A 26,146-nucleotide genomic window follows, 5' to 3' on the forward strand; every position below is an offset into this window, starting at 1 on the left:
CATTGATATACAGCTCGAGTTACGTTCGCCAGTTAAAAGCGACCTTATGTCGTTTCGGTCTTTTCAGACCGGAATCGCGTTATTTCTAAGTCTTTCCTGCGAGTCATAAGGACGATAGCTAATTGCAACTAATCCAGGTTTCGAGTTCACCATACGATTGCAATGAAGTTATGTATTTGCTCGTTGTAAGCACTACAAATAAATTTATTAAGATTATAAAAAAAAAAAACGAATGCGTTATTTATCTAGAAACGAGATTTCTCTTCTCACCGTCTCCAATCCTGCCCTAAATTTTTATATAGGTATCTATATAAACAAGAATAAATTATTTCAGTTATAATTCTCAGCTGTTATGAAATAAAATTTTTTTAAATCTTTTCAGAAGAATATAATTAGATTTGCTTGAGCGTAAGAATTAATGTAATTATTATAGCAGTTCTTATTTGATAACGAATTTTCGATCTTGCTAAGAATTTTTGGAGTTCAATATTCGCGGATAAATGTGACGTTCAGAAAACGCGCCATTGGTAGTAAAGCGGAAGTACGCAGTAAGCGAGCCGACAGCGGCGACAGCTGTGGCACGCCGTGGCATGGGAGGGCGCCAGCGCGCATTCTCAATTGTGTTTACCAATATGGCGTGTCAACGTTTGATTTGAATTTGTTCGTTAGGTGATTGGCGACACACGGCGTGGCTCGTGTGAGACGAGAGCTGGATCTCCGGTCGAATTGCGTGGGTAGGATTCCGTGAAACCTCGGCGACTGTTGTTGAACCGACAATCGTGTTCTCTCGGCCACGCACGATGGATAACTTCATAAAAATAGAGAAAATCGGCGAAGGTGAGTGAGCACGGAAAGTACGAGAACCTGTTGTTGCCAAGCTGTTGTTCCATCACGCACGCTGCATCACGTGATAATAATTAATAAATGTTTGCTGAGCATTTCTTGGGCAGCAATTACTCTGCTGCCGAAGCACTGTATGTGTTACGAATGGAAAATTTCTGTCCCTTTTTTCATAACGTGCTTGAAATATTGCAAATTGTACACGTTATGTCCAAGTATTTATGTACAATATCCTTGCCAAAGACAGAGAATTGTCATTGTTGAATAGTCAGTGCGGTATGTCTTAATTAGTAATTAACACTGCGTCACTGTCCGGGTGAGTGCTTCAAAAACACTGTGCAGACACCGTGTTTTTGGAGCACTCACCTGGACATCCCAGAACTTTTAAGTCCAAAGGGTGTTTGAAAGCATTTTTATGTTACAAAAAAATTTATAAAAATTTATGTATTATTTTTAAGGTTTCAAAAAATTATTTCTGTACTTACATAGGCCAGAACTGTTGCAATTTTTGTTCCCATTCCCGTGGGAATCATAAATGAAAAATCGGTTTGCGCAGTGTTAATTATATTATCTATTTTACAAGGTTGCGTTGAATTTTAGCTATATATAAATCCCATAAAATATTTCAGTCACTAAACGTAAACATGACATAGAGTTTAAAGCAATTGTTGTAAAATCTTTGATGTCTTTTAGGAACGTATGGAGTAGTGTACAAAGGAAAACACAAGAAGACCGGAGAAATTGTAGCCATGAAGAAGATTCGTTTAGAAGGCGATGACGAAGGAATACCGTCAACTGCCATTAGGGAAATTTCATTGCTCAAAGAATTATCCCATCCAAACATAGTGAACTTGATCGATGTGTTAATGGAGGAGTCAAAACTATATCTTATTTTTGAGTATCTCACTATGGATCTGAAAAAATACATGGATAGTTTGGGCAATAAACTGCTGGAGCCAGCTATAGTTAAATCATATTTATATCAGGTTTGTTTATATATTTTGTCTCGTGATAATATTACATTAGCTTTTATATTGTTTTACATGCTTAAGGCTGTGGTCACCTTGACGCTACAAATTCTTTGGAGCGTTCTTCTTCTCCTTCTTTCTTCATTGAAAGAAAAAAGAAGAGGAATACTTCGAAGCATTTGTAGCGTCAAGTGGACTGCAGCCTAAATCGCTTTTATCGAGATCGATCGTGTGCCAATACAGTTGCTTACCATTTCAGATCACACGTGCAATTCTCTTCTGTCACAAGCGTAGAATACTGCATCGCGATTTAAAGCCACAGAATTTGCTGATCGATAAAACCGGAATTATCAAAGTAGCAGACTTCGGACTTGGGAGAGCATTCGGAATCCCAGTCAGAATATACACACACGAAGTTGTAACTCTGTGGTACAGGGCACCTGAAATCCTTCTCGGTGCTACTAGATATTCGTGCGCGATTGATATGTGGAGTATCGGATGTATCTTTGCTGAGATGGCGACTAAGAAACCATTGTTCCAGGGAGACAGCGAGATTGATCAGCTTTTCAGGATATTCCGGTAAGATTTTTTTATACGTTATTTATATACGTTATTATAGAAATATTTCTCGGATCGTTTAATGATTATTTTGTCCTGCAGAATACTAAGAACGCCTACAGAAGAGATATGGCCAGGCGTAACGCAATTGTCAGATTATAAAGCGACATTCCCCAATTGGATGACGAATAACTTGGAGTCGCAAGTGAAGACGTTAGATGCGGATGGATTGGATCTGTTGCAAGCTATGCTCACGTACGATCCTGTGTACAGAATATCCGCACGGGCGGCATTGAAACATCCCTACTTCGGCAATTTGGATACAAGCAAATTACCCGTCGCTAAAACATAGGAGCCACTCGGGGAGAAGGAAGCAGAATTTTGCATTTTTAATCGTGTCACTACGTGAAAAGTATGTCTTAAGGTGTACTGAAAGTTAATTTATTTGAGTAAATGTTCTTCATTTTGTTTAATCATTATATCGATTGAAGTTTACTTTGTATTTTCTTAGTGGAACTTATTTTGTATGCGAGTAAGCGTATAGTTTTTTAAATTACATAAATTTCATGCAGACACATAAGTTACTGCCGGAATATAGTAACAGTATTTCACGTAATGTATTTCATTTAAGTAAGTTTATCCAGTATTTCATTCATAATTATTTTAATCAATGATGTTATCAATTCCATATATTTTCCTATGTTTAACATTTTATCGAGCCTCGCTCGATAAATGTTAATATTACTACTCAAACATTATATTTTACTTACGTTTAATTTACTCTTACGTTTAAATTCACTTTTGCTACACGATATGATATACAGTCTCCTATACGCATTACTTTAAAGGAACCAATTTAAAAATAATTCAATTTTACATAATGTTGTCATATAAGCCAAAAACCCTGATCATCTTTGTGCCTTATTCTCTGATCTAGAACATTTGTCTAAAACAATCACAAATTGGTTATTAATAGGAGACGAGATTAGTAATTTATAACTAGCTACTATAGAATCTACTATACTCTATGGAACCTGCAGAAAATTTACATACTGTGAGCGTTGGTCGCATTAATCTAAGTACGTTTAATGCAAAAATTTTGTATCTTACATAAATAAATAATTTTTTATCGGCAACATTTTGTACAAATCGATTATATAAAAGAATAAAAATTATTCCATTAAATTATTCGTTACCTATATATTGTCATATAGAGCTCACTTCAAATCACATTCGTTTCTGAGAAAAGAGGGAGAATCTACGTATGCCATATATGGGGAATTAGTAATTCTCAGAAAGCATTTTAGTATTATATGATCATGTGTACTTGAATGCGTCATCGTGCTTATTGGACGTAATCCAACGTCAGTGATAATTATGATAATCTCACGTTAAAAAAACGATGTGCAAATGTATGAGATAGTAAATTTATTATAAAAAATAAAGATGAATCACTGCAAACCGTTTTACAGAGAAAAACAGCGAGACATTTTGTATCTCGATTCTCGTTCGTGTTATGTGTCTCGGTGGATGTGTGTGTGTGACCTGTAATTGTGGGTTGTATTCCGAGAGTGGGGCACCAGCCACATAAAGGTCCATCTCTCCAGTGGAACTTGTGTTTATAGTGCAAACGCAGAGATCGGCAGCAGCAACCTCCATAGTGAGTACACTTTTGAGCTCGTGGTTTTAACATCTCTTCTTCTGACACGTTAATCATTCATCTCATTTATCACGTAAGCATTTCTACAACGAAATTGTGACTTTATTTAAATTTCTATTCGTTCACTTTAGCTCGTGCTCGTCGCTCTCCGCATACATATTCGAAAAAAAAAAGACGTCTGTTATCTCTCCCGTATGGGGCAAAAGAAAGCGACAGTGATTATAAATGAGCGTTACTTCTTTCAAGAAATAAATCCTGATTTTGCGTCTGTAACAAAAGAGCTGCCCGCAAGCGTAAAAGACACTAATTGATTTACGTTAGTGCGCACACGGAATGAAAATGTTCTCTGAGCGGAGTGAAAGGTCGCGACGGGTCGATCCTAATCGTGCATTCATCGGTCATCACTCATCACCGCACATTTATTATCGTGTAGAATATGAAAGAAAGAGATGAAGACGTGTAACAGCCAGCTTAGTAACATCGGAAACGCAAATCGGAGGTCCTTGCTTCGTGACGCGTGTCCAAGGCGAGCGTGAATCATGCTCCGGTTGTACTTGAGGAATCCGAGATCATGGGCTGTGTATTAAATTTGTTGAAAAATCCATGATATCTAATCCGAGATTTGGCTGTGTACTTGTCGAAGAATCCTATCTATGTTTGCTATCGACAAGAGCGAGGTGCATATATATCTAGGAATGCGATTGTTACGCATACCAGGAAGTTGCATTGAAATATTGAAAAAAGCGTGACGTCACCACTTCCGTCTGTAATAAAATCTTTGTAATTGCGTCGGAAACAACATACATTCGATTTGTATCGCTCACTATTCATGTCCAGTATACATATAGATGATGCTCTTTCATAAAACTTTTATTCCATGTTATTTTCTATATCATCATTACTATTATAATAATTAGAAGACCTAGGATGATTGTAATAAACGTTTAATAAGCAATTCTTTTATCAAAGATAAGAAATGCATAAACAACTACTTGATGTTGATAATTTATATCAAGTTTGTGTGTGGGAAAACCTGATATAGCAATCTTCTGAGAATTTAAATCGCTTAAACGATGTTTATTTTTATCTTTTTTTTTTCTAGAAGATGCAATCTTTGACCTGGTGTTTGGTATTGGCGGGATGCCTCGCTTTTGCTCAGGCTCATACGTATCACATGGGTGCTTGTCCCATTGTGCAACCTATGCAGGACTTCCGGATGAACCAAGTAAGTAAAGAAATTCATATTTAATAGAGGAATGTTATGCGAGATATTTTTACCTTTATTAGGCAAAAGATACCTCTGTAATAATTTGTGAAAATATTTTCTCTTACACATACAATCAAATTAATTTATTTCAGAAATAATATCGGTTTTTTTCTAAATTTTAGTTCCTGGGCCTGTGGTATGTTATCCAAAAAACGTCGACGGGTAGCAAGTGCATTACTTACAATTACACGCGAGGAGAGGAACCGGGCGAGTACGTGATAACGCAGGATTCGGACCATCTAATCTTAGGTGAGACAATTGAAAAACAGTAAGCGCAATTGGTGAAGAAAGGAGACGATACGTGAGCTTCTACGAAGTGCGTATCGGGCTCCATCGAGTCATAAAAGCTTGTCAATGGGATAAATGTCCAGCAAGTGGGATGAATTATCCGTAATTGTGTGATGCATATGTACAGGTCTTACGCCATTGAAGCACGAGTATCATTATACTGGCCAACTGAGTGTACCTGAACCAAGTACTCCAGGACGTATGGAGGTCCGTTTTCCTCTCAGTAAGTGCCTTCAACTCAAGTCAACATCATAATATTTAAAAACGGAAGAGACACCGTTTATTTTGTAGAAATGAAAGAATATGACAGACAAAAATTCTGTATGTTGCGTAGCAAGACCCAATTAAAAGTTAAGCTCTGCCTGCAAAATGTATAGATATATAGCTGCTAAATGTTCAGATATAGCTGCAGCTTCCTCCTCAATTTGTTACAATGATAAGATATTAAGTAAATTGACGATAAATTTGCCGCGACCAGTCTCGCGATAAACAATATGCGTTCTCGCTTGATAATTTACAAATTGCAAGTCGCGTCATCACGTTGTGCAACTGAAATTCGTACCTGTGTTTTAGATGTGGCCGGAAGCGCATCCCATGTGATATTCATGACGGATTACGACAGCTACGCCGGCATATTCACGTGTCAGAAGCTGGCGTTCGCCCATCGGCAGAGCGCGACGATTCTCTCGAGGACCAGAACGCTGGATCAGACGCAGGTGGATAAGATACGTCAGCGGTTGAGCCAGTACGGCGTCGATCCGTTCGATTTGAGCATCATCTCGCAGTCCGGCTGCCCGCAAGGCAACAATACTCTGGACATCAACATCGACCCTAACACCTTCACTTCTGAGAACTTCGGCAACGTGGTGCGCAAAGCGGGCGAGAAGATCGGCGACGGCGTCCAGTGGATCTCACAGGCCGGAAGCAAGGTCTATCACAAGATAGCCGGGACAGAAGAGACGGCGTCAACGACAGAGCGAAACAACCACTCTACGATAAGGAACGGCGAAAGATTGGAGACCAACGAGGTGGAGTGGATTCCATAAAAATCCAAGCGAATTCGTCTCTTTATATTATTCGCGATCTCGATAAGATCTGATGTCTTTATTACTCGTTCGATAGATCTATTAATCCTCCATTGACCTCGTTCATCAAACGAACGTTAGTGTCCTCGTGTTAGTCCTGCGCCGCTTGTATGTTTGTCACTGTATTAGTACGATATTGTTCAGATCAAGAGCCACTATTTCTAACATCTGTTAAACTCTGACCGAGCGTTAACTTTTCATAAGTAATTGCTCTTGACATTAGCGCATAGATATATCACACGTTAGCACTTTCAAAGTCTAATCAAACTTATATTAACGAAATTTTGGAAAATAATCATACAAATATAATCTAAAAGGTTGTGAATAAAAAGTCAAAAAGTTTCAGAGTCAATTTTTATGCTACATCTATGTAATTTAAGAAATAAGATGTGATGTTAGCGCTCGTTCAACACGAGGGCAATGGAGAGTTAAGGTCATTCTAATGCATGTTTGATTTTCTATCATTTTACTTGACGACGTATAACAAATTTGAACTTAAATAAAATTGCGAAAGAAATTGATAGGAATCAGCGTTGATTGACCTACCAATTGACCTACGTTATGGATGATTTAAGAAGTGCGAATACGGATTTCATATAATACATGTATGTTGAATCTTGATATTCAATAAAACTTTTTAAAACAAAAACATAATGTATATTTTTTATTTATATATTTTATTTTTTACCTAAGAATATAAATAATTATTTCATTATTGTTTGACTTAACACCACTACGCTTCGATTTCCTGACAAAACTTGAATAATCTGTATGCGATGTCAAAAATATCGGTAAATAAGAGTGAAATATCATTCGCGAGTACTGATAAGTTAAAAGACAATTATATCTTTCAATAATTAAATTATTTAGATTTACTGTTCACAAATTAAATTTTCAAAAGGACGTGAATACGTACATAATATGACTCAAAATTAATATAATACTAAGGATCATTTCTTTACTCGGAACTATTTAAATACAGGCAAATTTTTCTCTCTTTTGATACGATGAAAAAAAAAATCAATTGTGAGGCGCTCCACATAAACAGTCACTATCACATGATTTATATTCTCCCCTAATGCGTGTATAACACGCATGTTATACGCGTTTGTATATGCGTGGCTGCGAATATTAGTATTCTGACGTCTCGTACGAACCACCAGTCTGATAGTGACTGCTGAGGAGAGAGCAAGCGGAATTCGTGGTTCCGGACAGCACGTTTTATCTTTGATATCTTTGCGCGCGTCTGCATCACCTCACAAGATCTAGGTCAACACTAGATTTCAATGTACGTACGTTAAATATATAAAATATATCTTTACTTTGGTGATTTTATTTTTCGTCACTAACATAATATCTGACAATTTCACATTTTTTAAATACTAAATTTGTGCTTTAATTTCGATGCGTAATATATTTTATTTTTTATATTAGAAGACTTATTGAATATATTAAAGGATTAAAAGATTATAAATTAAAATTTAGGTGTATTAATGTTACTTTTTTCTTATGAGAGTAATAACGTTTCACTCACAAATATAATTTTGCGCGTTGATTTTAAGATTTTCATATTTTATAAATACAGTTTTGATAAAACACGTTCAATGTTATATTGACGTTTTACTTTGAAAACATCGTTTATCGCTCAAATACAAAAATCCGAAGCTTGTTAAAAGAATATTTAAAAAAATTTGCGTGATGCAAATGCCTACCCTCACGCAATGACGTGTTCCGGTTGCCACGGTGCGGCATTAGGCATTCTGGTTCAATAACGCTATTCCAACGTATCAACCATCGCTATATATCTATTACATTCTCTATGCTAGAGCCGTTTTATAAGGTAATTTATTTTTTATTCGGCAACTATCAGAAGTTATCTCTTTTCTCATCTTCAGTTCATTTTTTTCATCAAAAAGTATCTAAAATATTAAATTAATTAATTTAAAAGTCAATTGTCAGCAATAATAGTTCACAATTTAATTCTTTAGACATTAATGTAACCAGGGTGTCCTGGCAAAATTATGATTTTCATGAGCTGCAAAAATACAACTACACACCCTTCTTATTGCTTCGTTCGTTACGCACTGCAGACTGCAGACTGCAGTGTGCGATCAGCTTGGCAGACCTCGTGGAGTAGGCTACGGGGGGTGCGCAGTTTAGACTTGCACCGGTGGTCTCGCGCATTCGCTGGGTTTCCCGTGTCTTCTTCTTTTAGTTATATTTGTGGGTTTCCCGGTTCCGGATTGTCTCAATCATCTCCGAATCCGTAACATATCGGTGATTGCGTCTTGAACGTGATTTGCCTTGTGAGCGACGTAAGTTTTCGATGATTATAATTACAAATTGTTTCATTTTATTATCTCGCGTGAAAATACAGTGAAATGTCTAATTATTATTAATTTTTGAGTTATATTAAAAAAGAAATGCTTCTTGTGAAGACTTTTCGGAACATATCAGCAGTTAATAAAATTTAATTCTGAATTAAAAATTGTGAAATAAAGAAATCATTAATTTTAATTTGCTGCCGAACATATATTTAGCAGCAAATTAGATTTTTACCATTGTTTAAATATAAAAATATAAAAAGGTTTTTAAAATTTAAATTTTACCTTTTTTTCTGTCCTTCTCTCTCTGTGTGTGCATGTGTATTAAAAATTTAAAAGTAAAATTAAATGATCTCCAATTCTTATTTTTTGTAAAAGTTGACTTCTTTAAAAATTAACGTAGACTTTTATTATCATCATTGTTCTCGAATAATTTTTTAAAATAAATTATCTTTTGCTTGTCAATGCTAGAAATTATAAAAAAGTACTGTGTAAAGATAAAGCACATTTATACAATATTTTAATAGCTAGACAGTAAAAGATAAAGACTCGTGTCCACTGCAAACAGTGAATTTATACAAACATAAAGATTGCTGCTGAAAATCACGTTACTTTTACTTTTATGCATTATTTTTTATCAAAGTCCTAGTCGAATATTTTTATATATTTTTTTCCCAATTTTTTTCAGAACAATTCTTGCTTAAGGTGCAAATATTTAAACACGAAGTTGTTAGCTACTTTAGATCTTGTTAATTTTGTTTATATTCGATCAAATTTAAAAAGGGTAAGAGGTGAAAGCGAGATACATCTGTCTCACGTAGGCTTACACGCTTGCTACAATAACAGTAGTTAAGATCACGATGTATTTACATCATGGTTAAGATAATGGACGCACATGATCAAAAATATTTGATTTTTCTAATTGGTTTCCACACATAGATAGAGAAAATAATGTAAGCGAGTACCCAAATTGTATGTCCTTATCTATTTTTAGAGTAAGCATTGGAATCTGAAAGCGTTCGCAATTACATCGAGATTAGAAAATTGTACTGATTGTGAGTTGACAACCTTAATAAATTTTAAGATCTTTACTTACGTTAATTAAAAGAGGATTTCGAATCCAGTACCTTCACATTTATTATCCTTGGACGTCAACTGTGCACTGCCGTGCATATTTCCGGCATTTCGAATTTGCGGAGAATTTTGAGCTTTGCGTTTTGCACAACCTTGTCGAAGAATAGAAATATACATAAACGTAAAAATACGACAAGGTGTGTATTTTTTATTTTATATTATATTTTATTTTTATATATTTTATTTTTAGAATTTATATATTTTGTATTTTATTCTGTGCTCTGCGTCACGACAGTTTCTGCCAGGTCAGTTTCTATCGGTCGAACTGATTTGATAATAATCGTGATTAGCGATAAACGACGACTGGGACGTATAGGTGCGTCACACCAATCGCCCAGACTGCATCCGATTATAATAGAGCTGTCCTGCTGACATACATCGGCATGCAGGTTCAAGAGACAAGTTCGATAACGATCTTCATTGACCCATGTTAGCAAGTATGCAAAGCTATATCAGAGATCACAAAAAGACAATAATGTAATATTTTTTATATAGTTGTGTAACGGTAATCAATTTTCCGTTATGAACAAATTTACGACGAAAAATAGAGGTAATGATTTCAAGTTTTCGCTGCAGAAAATTTTTCTTCATATAAGAAATAATAAAATGGTTGTTTTTGCTGGGCAAAGTTTATCCCGAATTTTTGAAGAGAATATCTTTAAAGAGACCTTGTCGTCCGACGTCCGTAACGCCCGAGGCACTTCAAATATTTCGTATATGAAGTGGCTGATTGCACTTTTTACCTCACTTTCTAGCTTAATTATCTCTCTGAAAAGAAGACAGACGAGTGATTTTATAATTTAAGCGATGAGAGATAATCGGCTTATTCCTTCAAAGCTTCATGTCGTAATATCCAACTTCGAATTTAGTTTATCGCTCTATTAATAGCTATTGCTCAACCAGCTTATGTACATTATTTCGAAATGTAGCGGTTTTACTATCTAAAAACTAAAAAATTATGTTAATTAAAATTTATTATGTATTATTATGTAAATTAAAATTAATTTTTTCTAGAAATGAAAAATATTGAAGACGCAGATTTAACACGGAGAGGCGGATGTTCGCGAAAAATCTATATTACTTTGCGTTTTGCCCTTTCGAGCTGGATGAGAACGTCCAGCGGGCGGACGGTTTTGATGATTTGATAATGGTGATTCGTGATGAAGCGCTGACGTTAGGTCCAGAACACGTGAATTAGTTTGTGAGGCAATTTTGTTGCCGGCATCCTTCGGGAGGCAGGTTCAAGGGACAAGTTCGTCAATGGACTTTGTTGACCTACATCTCACCAGCACATCAAACATGCCTAATCTCTTTTAGAGCGCGCACTCTCGCTTTCGTGTGACCGGCCTGAATTGAAACGACCCAAACTCAGCCGAGGTCATAGGATAGTTCGATTCTACGAATTAGATGTATCCGCTGAAAGATGAGGACTTTGTCATCCGTCGGCACCCATTCTCTCACGTGCTCAGATGAATGATACGTGAAGATACATACGCGGAGTGTGATACCTTCGTCTACTTTACAGATTGATATTCCGCAATATTAAATAGCAAAATGATAAGTGAGCGATTCACACTTAGTTGTCAAGTCTTTCACCACGAAAAGAGCTACTATAAATTCTCGCCGAATACCTAAACAAAATCGTAAAACGGTTGCTTAATCGAAAAGTTGTACAGATATGTTAATGATACATTACGTAATCAAAGTTGTGCTACATTGTAAAACGATAATATTTTCGTTCTATAGTTACGAAAAGATTGAATCAATACTAGCCTTAACGAGGAGTGCCATTTATAAAATTGCGGTCAAGCATTAATTTTGCTTGGACGTTTCGGTACACGAATAGGTCTCTTTTTTTTTCTTGAAAGCCTGCACCTCGCGAGTCGAGATTCCCGGCGGACACTCCAGACGAAGGTCGGCTGACTTTCATGTATACTCCTTGTTTGGCGGTGCCTGATAAAACTTCTGCCGAAACATCGCCTGCAGTTACTTCTGACGATTCGTTTTAAGTGGTTCAATCTAGTGGTTTCTCACTGTCTCGTATATCTTCGCAGATGTTCGCTGTCCTGCTCGGCATTCTGCCGATCCTCTGGGCCGAAAGGATTGAAGCAAGCAGCGTGCTGGTCGCCGACACTACTATGTCCAGGATGGTGGAGCTGAATGCCGATGCACCTTTCTGCGCTCTTTACAACGACCGCGGGGTAATCCAGAGGATGGTTCTCGGCGCGGATCCCAGAAAAGTTCGACAAATCTCCAGCAATCTCGTCGCCGACCTGGAAGAGACCTGCAAGGCTTCGCGAAATAAGGGAAAGGTAAGCTCGAATCATCGATTGTCTCTAAGAATAAAGTGTTCTAAATTATTACCTGGTGTGGTAGTAAAATTAATTTCATGTTAAAAGTTTTATTGTTAAAAGATAAATCGAGGGAATATCTTAGCACGCAAAAAAATCAAGATATATTCAAATTAACTATTTAAATATATCTTAATTATTATAATAATTAAGATTTTTTAATTGTTATTTTAATAAATATTATATATATTTGAATTAAGATATTTTTTTATATTTTAATACCAATAATAGTTGCTTATTAATTATTTTCTTAAAATATTTATTACTGTATTCGATAAGGGTTAATTCCTTTTAAAAGGCTTCCTCCTGAAGTTTTTTCTCCTGAAAGATAATTTTTACAACTACAATTCCTTCTTTCAGAATCAAGCGCCCGGCAGTGGTTTAATATATCCGGGTACCAAGTGGTGTGGACCAGGCAACGTGGCCAATGCCTACGACAATTTGGGCCAACATTCGGCCGAGGATGCTTGCTGCAGGGAACACGACCACTGCCCATACACGATAGCGCCGCAACAATGCATACACGGCATATGCAATAACTCACCATTTACTCGCTCGCATTGCGATTGCGACGCCAAATTCCGCAGATGTTTACAGAATCTCAATACCGAGGTGGCCAATACCCTCGGCGCGCTTTTCTTCAATGTGATCCAGGTCACCTGCTTCAAAGAGAGACGACCGTGCTCGCAGTGGCAAAGGTATTCTATATATATACAAAAGTAAAGTCGAGAACTTACAAATTTGACTTACTTCGACATATTTATTATACATATTTGTATAATAAAAAGGCAGCTTTATATATTTATATAATTAAAATATTTTGTCGCGCGAGACTAGAGAGATGTTATCTCATCGTTATTGTCAATTTAAAAAATATGATGATCTTGCCGTTATATCGTGAAATCGTTTTAGCTGCGATTTACAATGGGAGAAGTCCCCTTCGAGTTACTTGCCAAACGGTTTATCGGAGAGTAGAGGATTTCGAAGACTGCTGTTGACGACTGTCTTCCTCGCATTCAGGGATTTTATGGCCAGACGGAGAAACCTTCCTCGAGATGTCACGCCATTTGTTTGAAGATATCTCGAGATATATATAAAAAAAGGATCTCACCGTAAACGTTAAAAAAATTTTTTCCGGCACTTTACACGTGACTTTTGGTGACGGTCTCGCGCATCGTGATTATCTCTCTCTTCTCAGCTTTTATCTAATCAATGTCAATGTCGTGGTGAAAGGTCCTTTACTCCGCTAAATTATTGTCAGTTCTAATGCTCTGGCGAAGGCTTTTAATTTTACAAGCTGCTGGTGACGTCGATGAAATCTGACGGAATATTGATCGACGATATTTATTTCAGGAATGGCTACGCGGAGGCTGTGTCCGATCGATTGTGCTCGCAATACAAGTTCCGACCCAGCGACAAGTACGTGCCTATGATGCCTCTGAATATGAACAAATGAAATTTAAAATCTCGGAGAGAAAGGCAGCCCTTGGAGAAACCGGAAAAGGGCTGATGACCAGGATTATGCGGCATATCGATTATATAATTTATTTCATATCAAATTACCGTCCTCGCTGTCGCGCGCCAATGTATCGAATATACGTACCGTTTCAGAAATTAAAAATTTAAGCTGCGGTCCATCTGACGTTACAAGTGCTTCGAAGCGTTCTTTTTATTCTTCTTTCTTCATCGAAAGAAAAGAGAAAAAGAATGCTTTGAAGCATTTGTAACATCAAATGGACCGCAGCTTTAATAGTTACATCAGATATCTTTCGCGACTGCAAATGTTATTCGGAGTTACCTATATAACGGACGGTACAACTCTTTCTCTGTATATATATATTTTTTTTATCCCTACGATTACAGCTTGATTCCAGCAAATTTGGTCAAGAAAAAAGGGTATTTAGACGCTGATTAAGCATTTTTGTGGAATAGAATTTCTTTTGTGAAATAGAATAGAAAAGCTTTGTAGAAATATTACGGAAGAATTATTTTTTATGAAGTGACAAATGACAACATGACATGTCAATCTCTTTCTCTCGCTATTGTTATCGAGAGCGATATATGTGTAACTGATAATATATGTTCGAAGGTGGTAGTAAAACGTATAGTATTTTGCGTAGTACATTTATGTTTCGCAAGTGTGCCATATAATTTACAGTATTTCATTTTTTATTTGCTATAGATGTACCGAGTTTTACGTAGTCTAGTCCGTTGTGAGGAAAGTATGTACATCTCTAAGTAGGATAATGTAGAATAATGTACGAATATTTTTGTCTGTATCTCTTAGTTATAATAGTTACTTCGAAATACTATATGCTCAAAAGTAGATAAATTTGTAGCAGAAATAAAATTGTTATTTTTTATTTTATTATATCAATAAATTTTCATATGTAGAATAATATTTGCAGTATTCCAGTCTTGTATTTTAATATCGTTCTGTATCTTGTTTACCTAGCTAATGAAATAATCGTGTAGATTTTCAGGTAGATTTAATCTCTATAGATTAAAATTAAGAAATATATAAGATTATGTTCGATTAAATTCGTTGCAACTAATGTATCATCTGCGCATATTTAACCGCGCATAAGAATCATGCTATATACATGCTACACACTGGATCTCTATCGCCTTTATCATGCCATTTTTATAATTATATTTTCTAAATTAAACAACATATTCTGTCAACATGTAAATCTGTCAACATATGTAATTCTGAAAATTCTTTTTAACATTCCTACATCGGTCTTATATATCTTTACAATTACATTGGTTGCTTTGTCATGGAGATCCTAACATGCGACGTGGGAATTAAAATTAGAAATGTGACGTTAACGTCTGGACAATGCTTCAATTCACCCTCTAATTAAAATTTTACCAAATTTGTAAGAGGTAAGAAAAAATTCGCCAATTTCTTAAATTGATTAGAATGTTTCCTATTTATTGTACCTAATATGTTAAAAAATTAAAGATAGCTTTTGTAAAAAAAAAAATTGTCGAAGTTACTATGGTTCAGTGAGTACATGCGCAATATACTTGAAGCACCTAAATCTAACCAGCACTCCCGACGCTTTTAATCCTAAACCTAAATTAATTAGACTAGATTTAGGACTAAATGGAAGACTATATGGAAGACTAGGTTGTGCTGGAACAAGGAAACTGTTCAGTCATTCAATTTCTTTCTGCACAGTGTGTATATATGAAGCAAACACAAATTTATTTGGTCTGCTGTACGGGAATAGGCAGCATTGTGATTGACAACCAAGATCAAATACAATTGAGATCAATGCACAATTGCTCGATGTTAACAGTAGAATTGTGATCGATTTTCTCTCTCACAATGTCTCTATGCAATTATTGTGATCGATACATAATCGTTTCAACCAGGATGAAAATCAATCGCAAGACAAGATCGTATGTATATTGGAGTGTGTTAAGGTTGATCAACTTTTTTTTTATTGAAATTCGAGGTGTCAATCTGTGCTTTTATTTAAGAATCACAAACTGACACGTGTTTATTTACTGTTTATTTGGAAGTGTTTCGAAGATTTGAATCCTGGATCCCATTGGTCAAACTCTTCGAAACATTCGAAGCGCTAAATAACTCGAATTCGAATAGTTTCCTAATTCATAGTAAGTGGTTAATAATAACTTAATTATTATTAATAAGTATAGTACCTATAGTAATTTGTACCTAGCAATTCATCATGCATAGGTTGCTCTGTTTTTCTACATTTAATTATTATATGGGAATGTAGGTAAAGGTAAAAGTGCTTTCCTGATCAGTATCAGACAAAGAGATCCTCAGAAACAATTATATTCACAGCCTGATCGTGTATTCAAGACCTTCCGGATGTCTGTGCAGTCTACTTAAGACTCCATGGACGTATCCCCATGCAAATAAAATGACCCTTTACAGCATTTCGAGCTGTATAAGAACGATCTTGAGTACAAGCGATCAAATTATGAACACTGCCTAGGATCCGAAGTATCCATTATGCCCTATCCTTATATAAGAATCATAATAAAAGCAATCGCTATCGAGAACATTTGGATTATTAATTTTTCCGAAATGGGGCTAATAGTGAAATTAAACTTAATAATAAATTTTAATTAACATTGAAGAATTGTTATGCAATTATTTTGCAAGATTTTTACAAGATTATTATAAATTCTAATATACTTAAGTGTAACGCGTAATTGTTGTAATTAACTTAAACAATCGCAAAGATAAAAGGCGATAAACACCAAGTGGCCGACAATTGAACTAAAGTGCGTGATCCTAAAGCCCCTTGTACAATAGGCGATAGCGATATAGCGATAGCGACAGTGACAAGGTTGCCGACTTCGCCTATTGTGCAAGGGGCTTTATGAGCTTTATACCAAAATCTGATATTGCAATTACAGAAGAACTGATCTGGTATCATATCTGTGTCCGTATTAAACCCGTACGTGTTTTACCGACAAAGCCTGCCGGTATATAATCTGATAGCAAATTGTCGGCAGAAATCAAATAATTATTATAATCTTAACCGATATCTTAATTTTAAGGACGTCTTAAATAACATCAAGATTTCCAAGCATGATAAGATATATAAATTTCGATATCGCATTTAATTTATATTTATAAGACGATATCTTAAATATAAAATCGGCCTGTAAATACCTCCTTGAATTCTAATATCGTATTAATTTAAATAACTTCGATTAAACTCTAATTAATTTAATCGATGATTAAATTGACGATAACTATAGTAATATTTCTACTATTTCGTCAGCGTGGATAAAATATTAATTATCTTTATGCTTTATGCTTATATAACATATGAGAAAAGATGAAATAGATCAAATTAGAAATAAAGATTAAATAAATTAAATTCGGAAAAATTAAATTTTAGAAATAATGCAAATTATATAATTAGAATTTTTGATTTAAATAACTCTATCGAATTAATCAGAGTTATAGGTCGAATATAAGTCACTCTAAAGGAATTAAATGTGACATATACGACAGAAATTTGCATCGTGAGAGATTATGTCAATGCCTTAACGAGCATTTTACTATTTTCTTAAAATATGGAATTTTTTAATACTGGATGTATCATGTATCCGCTCTGAAAAAAGTTATCTAAAGTCAAACTTCAAAATTTCGTTGTCGCCTCTTTTCAATCTCATGGCCGTCGAACGGGCGCCATCGAGGGTTCCCAACGCGGCCGTGTCGCGCACGCGCGTCGCTTCGATCGCGATTCGAATCGCGAGCGTCGCGGTTCGAGTCTATCGCGAGTCCCGCGCCCAGTGACCGTCAGTGGCCGAGCGGATGGCAGCGGAGTGGGAGTGTGTCAATCGTGCGTGCCGTGATGGACGAAATCACGACGAGCGGTAGGTTTCCCTCTCGCGGCGAATAAACGGCGCCGTGACATCGCGAGCCGGGCCGCGCGACGCTCGCGACAATTTACACGGGCGTCGCGACGACGGTTCGCCGTTCGCGCGACGCCCCGCGTCGACGGAACCTCGACGCTCTACGCCTCGCGCGTCGCGTGGGCGTCCTACCTTCCGTGTGTGTGTCTCATTCTCTCTCTCATTCTCTCCCTCTCTTCCCCTGTCATTCTTCCCGTTGCCCACGCTCCCGCATTAATAAGTTTATTCGTGCGTTCCATCGCGTTACATGTTACATACTCCCTCGCGACGAACCCGCGACGGTCCTCGTCCGCGGCGTCTCGCGTCGCGCTCCGATACTCCGATGCCTCGACTACGCCGTCAGCTGCTCGCGCTCACTCGCCCGACAGCCGATGTCAACCGTGATTCACGCTTCCTTCCCCGACACACGTCCCTCGGGCCCGCCTGTCTTTTCGTTTAGGATGATCACATGCGTGCATTTGTCGGTCGATATACGCTTACACTCGCAAAGGACATTTTTGCGCATGAGTGCATAATGTTTGGTATAATCGCGAAAAACGTAGAATCACAACAAATGTCGACGTGCTGATATAATAATTTTTTTTTTTTAAGTTGTATTTCTTGCTGCAATTTTAAAGAGACGATTATTTTTTAATGCAATATGTAATACTGTACTGTATTTAGTAAAAAAAATCTAGATTAGTTTATTTATAAATTCTGCTTGACCGCATCCACACTTGTTTATCATTTGTAATTATTATTTTCCAGACCCAGGAGGTGGGGAAAATAGAGGAACGTTAATATGCGCCGGCTGTCTCAACGCTATCGAAGATGAATTTATACAGGCGTTGAATCAAGAATGGCATATTGATTGCTTTCGGTAAAAATGCTAACATATGTTTGAAGAGTGCGTCGTGAAACTGATTGTATTGTATTTTTGTATTAAGAAAAAATAATACCTTTTAGTTGTTCGGCGTGTGACATCGGCCTATCCTCCTGGTACTTCGAGAAAGATGGCTTGCTATTTTGTAAGGACGATTATTGGGCCGCTTACGGCGAGGCGTGTCAGGACTGTGGCCATATCATCACAGGCCCCGTCATGCTGGCGGGCGATCACAAATTTCATCCGGAATGTTTTGCCTGTACCTCGTGCGGTGCTTTCATCGGAGACGGCGAGAGTTACGCGCTTGTCGAACGGTCCAAGTTGTACTGCGGGGTTTGTTACAAGCGGCAGATGCAGCCGCTCAACAGGGCGGCGAATTACCCTTTCGCCAGAAAACCACACAGCATTAGGTTGGTCGAGATACCTCCCAGCACGACAGACCCGGATAAGCAAAGAGGAATTAAGCTCACGCTAGACACAGCTCCCAGTCCCCGCAGTTGTGGTGCTTTATTGCGCATTTCAGAGTATGTATGATAGTATATTTTGTGTACTTAAAAATATTTTATTATGTATGTTATCTTTAAATTACAAGAATGCGTTTACACGTGAACGAAATTTTTTGGAACCAGTTTGAAATTTTTTTATGTATATAAGCGATGATTGTTCATTATGATGAAAGTAGAGCATTTCGATCTTTTTACTCTTCAGGAATATATATCTAAGACAGTTGCTTTTTTAAATATTTAACAGCGCATGATAGTCCTATATATTTAAGAGAGTTGGTATAAATTAGCCTCTAATAACATTTAACTTAATAAAACGCAGGTTAATGAGAAATATTCGTGGAAAGATCAGTAAGCTGCTAGCCTCTGTGATGGAGGTTCTATTTAGGCTATGCTGCCACTTCTCTAATCATAGGTATTGCATAACAAATCAATAATATGCACTACATATTGCTAACTCTACAGACTGTGCTCCCATTTTAATAGTTATGTTAATTGCACGTGAAAATGCATAAAATACTTTTATGCAAATTTCCATAATATGTGTATGTAATAGCAATTTTATGTAACAGTAATTTTAATCTTTTTTGACATTAGATATTTTAATCATCGTTTTTTTTCTCACGTGCATGTTCAATGTAGCTTACCAAAAAATGACAGTTCATGTAGTTAGAATAAACTTAGATAATTGTTAAAGGATCGCAAGCGTTAACTGCTTTCACGCACATCATCTTTTAAACATATAATGGATTTGGTGTGAGCTATTTTGTGATTTAACTGCAAACAAATAATTTAATTAACGTGATATTATTTTCGAATACTATATTTTATTGCCTTTTTATGCTTCTCGATAAATTTTTGTAACAAAATAATTGTGATTAAAAAAATTTAGTTATGTCCTTATACTTCATGTAAAGAACTTTTGATAATTTTGTAATATTCGTTTATCATGTTTATTATTGATGTTTGAAGTTATCTCATCATCCTGGCAGTTATTATTTTAAATTGTCTTTTTATATGATTGTATTACAGTGGAGGGAAGTATAATGCATGCAAATGTTTGCATGTCTTTTTATTGCGACTTAAGATAGCGACAATAAAAATATTCGTAAAATAAATGTTGCAGATTGAATATGTCGAGTGATCTTATATCATTACACATTGGCGATCGAATCTTGGAAGTAAATGGTACCCCCGTTAAAGACCAGCCGGTGGAAAGTATCGAAAATCTTATACAATACTCGGACACAGTTTTACAAGTAAGCCGAAGGATCTTCGAGACATACTTATTGTTTTATTGGCATGGTTTGCGGTTAAATTCAACGGAAAATATGTTTGGCGTTTTAGTTGACTATCGAGCACGATCCAGATGCGGTATCACGACGGCCCACGTTCTCCTCACCGTCCTCGGCGATGCTGACATGTGTCGGCAGCCCCAGGACAAGTCCAGAGAGCAAAGAGCGATTATTTAAACGCCGGGACGAGGGTTACATCAGCGGTGCGAGGAGCCGACAATTACGAAGAACGAGAGATCCTATGCATAAAGAACGCAGCAGTTCTATGTCGCGATTGCTTGACGGGTAGGACGATGAATACAGAATATGTTAAGCAATCGTTTAATAAATTACGACGATTCACTAAATCGAACATTTATTGCAGATCTTCTCCAACGAATCCTACTTACGATTTAAGCCGCACCAGATCCTTCCGTGTAGAGCCAAAGAATCAAAGAATATTTCGAGCGAGCGATCTGGTGAAGGGTGAACTTCTGGGCAAAGGATTCTTTGGACAAGTATTCAAAGTCACGCATCGTGATACGAACGAGGTGATGGTTCTCAAGGAATTGTATAGAGTGGACGAGGACGCACAAAAGAACTTCCTAAAAGAGGTAATTTTTTAAATGTAAATTTTGCAAGATTAACATACGCAAACATGCGAATACGTTTAACACGTGAACAATTTAATGCTGGAATGCTCAGATTTGGCATCTCTGGGCATTTTAGTGTTAAATAGTTGTTAGGTTTGAGTGATCTTATACATTCTTCCCTTTGATAACAATTCAATAGGTTGCGGTACTGCGGTCATTACACCATAACAACGTTCTTCGATTTATCGGTGTTCTTTATAAGGACAAGAAGCTGCATTTGGTTACCGAATACATAGCAGGTGGTACGTTAAGGGCCCTGCTTCACGACACGAACGAACCATTGCCGTGGGAACAGCGTACGTCTTTCGCGAAAGACATCGCTGCCGGCATGGCTTACTTGCATTCTATGAACATCATTCATCGCGACTTGAATTCGCACAATTGTCTCGTTCGCGAGGATAAGACTGTTGTCGTCGCTGATTTTGGTCTGGCGAGGATCATTCAGAACGGCAGCTCGCCGGATAATCGCAAGTGCAATCGACATTCCGACGGAGAGGTGAAGACTTCGAAGAAGGAACGGAAGAAACGATATACAGTTGTCGGAAATCCCTACTGGATGGCCCCCGAGATGATGAAAGGCAACAAATACGACGAGAAAGTAGACATATTTAGCTTCGGCATTGTTGTCTGCGAGATCATAGGTCGAGTTCAGGCAGATCCTGATTATTTACCGAGATCCTCGGATTTTGGTTTGAATCAAAATGTCTTTAAGGAAAAATTCTGTTCTAATTGCCCGGAGACCTTTTACACAATCGCGTTTCTTTGTTGCGACCTGAATCCCGATAAGAGGCCACCCTTCGAAGTTATGGAGGTCTGGCTAGAAGGATTGGCGATGCATTTGTCGGTAGGTGCCGAATTGCCAGCAGATCTGGACTTCGACATCAAGAATTACAAAGGACCGAGCCCGAGCAGCAGCGAATCCACGACTCCGGAAACTCTGGCACCGCAATTAAAACCCATCAAGGAAGGTCAGGTGCACCAAGAGAAAAAGCGATCCAATTGCTGCAACGATAGTACTCTAGAACGCGAGATAGAACCTTTGTCAAGTAACACGCTTCACGTGTCTGAAGTTGTGAGTCCGCGCAACAGATATACGAGGCAGAAGAGCAACGACAGCTCGGGCAATGTAGGACACTACTCGAGGCAAAATTCCAAATCAAAAGACTTTATATCCGACAAGGAGAAGCCTGACATCGTGATCTCACCCGATTCCAGCGGTTTCAGTGGACGATATCTGAGGAATAATAATATCAAGTCGAAAGATGTGTCTCCTGACATTCCAAATACATACGCTTACTCGAAGCAGGAAACGTATCCGAGGCAGATCGACGCGAATGAGCACAATCTGATCCGAGCACCCACTGTAGAGAAAATAAAGTACGTAGGAAGCGCGAGTCCGTGTGTAGTATCCGACGCTTCGGAATATATAATCGATAGCAAAGGCTCGTACAAGATCAACAGCCTGAAACACAAATCAGCGGAGAAGTGTAATGATACAAGTCATAAGACAAAGTCGGAGAGCAAATTTAAGATACCGGACGCCGCGGGCTCCGTCGGTTCTTATCTGAAGCAAATCGGCAAATCTCTCGGTGCTGTTGAGAAGGAAAATAAAGCGATTAATAATGCGGCAAATTGCGGTGATATGGATCCGAAGAGAGTAGTCGGTGAAAACACGAAACCCTCTACTGGATCGTATCTGCGAAGGACGAAAATATCGCCGACCAAGGAGACAACGAAGAACGCGTTTTCCAATAAAGAGACTGTCAAAGACAAAGTCAAAGACAAAGTCGATGGCGTCTCGCTTCTGCAGAAATCCGTAGAATCGAAGGTCCCACCGAGCCAAGAGAACGTCGTGGGAAACGAGAAGGACGTTAAAGATAGACTGTCCAGACAGGAGAGCAACGTATCCGATGTCGGCAGTATTTTGTCGAGACAGGGAAGCCTAACAGTATTAGATTGCACGTCTAAATACAAAGATTACTCGCCGTTCAATACCTACACAAAAGATGACTTTCGCGAGGATCATTCCTTTGGAAAGCAAAAAGGCTTGTATCATACAGACAGTCTTTATTCCAACTCCAGCATTTCGAAGCAAGACGAACTCTTCAGTATACATAACAAACAAAATAGTAGTGACGAGGTTGTTGGAACCAGATCGATCGGCAACGGTTCGAAAAGCCCGATGATGACTTCGTCTATTTATGGCAGCGATTTGAAGGCGACGCCGAACAGTCTGGCCGAGTACAATGGATGCTACAAGGGTATCAATATCTGCAGGCAGGACAGTTTCGGCACCGACAGCGCACTCGGCACTATGAAGAGCGACTTCTTCGCGGACGTCGATTTCGCGCAGATGCGGGATGGTCGGCACACGCCGGACTTGTGCCATACACCTGAAAGATGCTGCACGCCTAATCGTCCGACGTCACCGTTAGAAAGCACTGCTTTATAAATCAAAATGCGCGCACGGCGGTAAGAGAATAACAGTTTATGTCGAGATAACGTGCGTAATCCCCCCCGACAATGAATGAATCTCATTTGCTACTAATTTGATCTCTTTATTCATAATTCATAAACTTTATTCAGTAAGGTCCGGACACATGTATAACGTGCTTAGTTTGCAGTATTAACTTTTTAGCCAGAATTTACTTCGTCCATTATCTTTAGTGCATTAAGCGAGGAAAGAATGAATTCGTATGTTGACTTTAATGAGCGCAATATTTTGTGAGTACAATATTTGTTTCGAAAAATTTCCTGAAAAGGAACGATATTTTTTATGTTGTTGAAATCGAATTAAAATTTTTTTAAATTGATTATATGTGCAAATGTGCAAGGCTGACGCAGAACCTCGGACTGGAGACGTTTCCGTTAAATATAAAAATCAAAATGTTGTCTTGCTGAAGAAAGTAATGATAACGCGACACTCAGTATTAACGAATTTTATTTGCTGATTTGTACGAATTTTTAGGTCGTAATAACGTTAATTAGCCGTAAGGATTCTATTACATTCCTAGGAGATCTTGCCACGCGGTTTTCGAACGTGGGAGCTTAGGCGATGGAAACGCGGCTCCCCGACAAAAGCCATTCCATCCAAAATACTTATAAAGCCGGGATTTTGATAAGTACGATATTACTAGTGTGCTCGAAAAAAAGCGGCACTGTGAATACGTCGATTTTGCAAACTACAAATCACACACGACTACAGAATCAAAAGTCGTCAAAAGTACGAAGTACGAAGTAGAATTTTAAACATTTTGACTTTGTAAGTTGGTGCAAAATACGTTGCCCCTGAGACTACACGATCATGTACGTTTCCCTTAAAAATTGCGAACACATCATGTAGACTCAATTCTTGTAGAATAGAGAATGTAAAAATGGTGTTATATTGTTTCAGGGCATACAGATGTACATCACAGTGTAAGATATTGTATACGTTTGTAATACTGCTGTATATGTACAGATCATTGATATATTATATATGTATGTATACATACGTGCATATAAATATATACATATACATGCGACGTTTATATCTTCGTTACGTCGGCGTGACTGTTTTTCGGCATATATACTCCGATAAGAAGAGATTATGTGTATATTAAAATTGTGAATTATATTTATGTATTTCTCTTTTCTATATATATTTCTATTGACGTTATTGCGCTTCTTTTTTAACGAGGATATAAACGATGGCAGAGTAGTAAATATCGCGTGTATAAAAAGAACAAATAATTTGTATATAAGTTTGTATATATTCAAATATTTGTAATTTTCAGAACACACATCGATCGAGATATTTGAGTAACAATAAGTTTTATACTTGCGACATAAGTATGCGACTAGCTTTTCCTTCTTATATTCTCTCTATTCCGAGAAATACGATATATTGCCGTTCTTTTTTTTTCTTTTTTTATAAATCGCATGTCGACCATAATTTAAGACGTTTAGACGAAATTACGTGCTTATATGCAGCTCCAAGCAACCATTTTAATACTTATAATTTCGTCACACGTTTTTTTATCCCATTAGCAACTCAGATCATTTCACGTTAGATGGAAGTTGCATGCCAAGTAATATGACCATTTTTCTTTAGCAGAAAATAAGTTTCTCTCAGATGCAATTATACGTTGATTAATATATTGTTTTGAAAATAAACGTTTATTACTTATATAATAATGGCATTCTCAAATTGTTTGCATTGACAACACGTTTTACGATTAGCCTTGTGATCGTTCTTTTTTTTTTTACACCAAAAGACTGCAATTGGATGCACGAAAGGAGCCCAATCAAACAACCCCTTTATTTCTCCTCGTGTATGTGACATGTAGAGGGAATATTATTGCTAAATGTTACTCAACGATATCGCAAAGCGTTTATCAGCGTAGAAAAAATTTTCAAACTATCACTAAACGCGTGTTCGTCGTATAGACGGACGTTATGTGCAATAATTGTACGGCTTGCTGTATGTACACGGTAGAAGCTAGCCTAAGAGAATTATTCACGGCTTGTCATTAGGTGATGAGAGCAAATTAGCGACCTAGGATAGAGCGTTTCGTAAAGATTGCGAGATTGCGTCGCGGAAGAGGAAAGTATTCGCGTTCTCATGTCGGCAATACGCGGCCGTCCGATCCCGATTCTGCGATGTGACGATCATGTACAGCGTTCGACGGTCTAATTAATTTAGGAACGGGCGTTTGATTTTCTTCTCACATAAATAGTCACCTGGGGTGATTAAAAGTCATTGTTATTAATTACATATTGTATACTTTTTATTGGTCTATAATTTATTAGTATTTGAGGACAGTATATAGATTTATTTAATATTTTCGAAAAGAAGTAAGGAAAAATACAAGAAAATGAAAAAACGAAGGAAGTACATTAAAATTACTGTGATGTGAGCTTTTATTTTTTATTTTTCCATAATTTATTAATATTTGAGGACAATATGTATGTAGAGATTTACT

General features: G+C 37.3%; 3 protein-coding genes across 7 annotated transcripts; all 3 read left to right on the top strand.

Annotated features, from left to right (window-relative positions):
* Nucleotides 1–639: 639 nt before the first annotated feature.
* Nucleotides 640–3,502, top strand: LOC112466620 (cyclin-dependent kinase 1). Its single transcript, XM_025034811.1, has 4 exons — nucleotides 640–837; nucleotides 1,534–1,826; nucleotides 2,068–2,387; nucleotides 2,469–3,502. The coding sequence occupies exons 1-4, from the start codon at nucleotides 801–803 to the stop codon at nucleotides 2,716–2,718; spliced, it is 900 nt and encodes a 299-aa protein (XP_024890579.1). The 5' UTR covers nucleotides 640–800; the 3' UTR covers nucleotides 2,719–3,502.
* Nucleotides 3,503–3,920: 418 nt separating this feature from the next.
* Nucleotides 3,921–7,187, top strand: LOC112466621 (apolipoprotein D-like). Of its 3 annotated transcripts, none has more exons than XM_025034813.1 (5): nucleotides 3,921–4,026; nucleotides 5,129–5,251; nucleotides 5,416–5,542; nucleotides 5,709–5,804; nucleotides 6,155–7,187. In XM_025034813.1, exons 2-5 carry the CDS (start codon nucleotides 5,132–5,134, stop codon nucleotides 6,625–6,627), a joined length of 816 nt encoding a protein of 271 aa, XP_024890581.1. In that variant the 5' UTR covers nucleotides 3,921–4,026; nucleotides 5,129–5,131; the 3' UTR covers nucleotides 6,628–7,187. The 3 variants fall into 3 exon arrangements, with proteins under 3 accessions (XP_024890581.1, XP_024890582.1, XP_024890580.1); XM_025034814.1 differs by lacking the exon at nucleotides 3,921–4,026 and adding an exon at nucleotides 4,082–4,099; XM_025034812.1 differs by lacking the exon at nucleotides 3,921–4,026 and adding an exon at nucleotides 4,665–4,703.
* Nucleotides 7,188–7,626: 439 nt separating this feature from the next.
* Nucleotides 7,627–25,350, top strand: LOC112466607 (LIM domain kinase 1). 3 transcript variants are annotated; one of them, XM_025034785.1, is made up of 10 exons: nucleotides 7,627–7,954; nucleotides 12,179–12,436; nucleotides 12,836–13,001; nucleotides 18,638–18,749; nucleotides 18,836–19,276; nucleotides 19,578–19,670; nucleotides 20,382–20,514; nucleotides 20,603–20,835; nucleotides 20,915–21,143; nucleotides 21,322–25,350. In XM_025034785.1, exons 2-10 carry the CDS (start codon nucleotides 12,179–12,181, stop codon nucleotides 23,632–23,634), a joined length of 3,978 nt encoding a protein of 1,325 aa, XP_024890553.1. In that variant the 5' UTR covers nucleotides 7,627–7,954; the 3' UTR covers nucleotides 23,635–25,350. The 3 variants fall into 3 exon arrangements, with proteins under 3 accessions (XP_024890553.1, XP_024890551.1, XP_024890552.1); XM_025034783.1 differs by lacking the exons at nucleotides 7,627–7,954; nucleotides 12,179–12,436; nucleotides 12,836–13,001 and adding an exon at nucleotides 17,776–17,851; XM_025034784.1 differs by lacking the exons at nucleotides 7,627–7,954; nucleotides 12,179–12,436; nucleotides 12,836–13,001; nucleotides 19,578–19,670 and adding an exon at nucleotides 17,776–17,851.
* The last annotated feature ends 796 nt before the right edge of the window (nucleotides 25,351–26,146 follow it).

This window comes from Temnothorax curvispinosus, unplaced genomic scaffold (genome assembly GCF_003070985.1).
Source record: "Temnothorax curvispinosus isolate PA1 unplaced genomic scaffold, ASM307098v1 QBEX01016430.1, whole genome shotgun sequence".
NCBI classification, from domain to species: Eukaryota; Metazoa; Arthropoda; class Insecta; order Hymenoptera; family Formicidae; genus Temnothorax; species Temnothorax curvispinosus.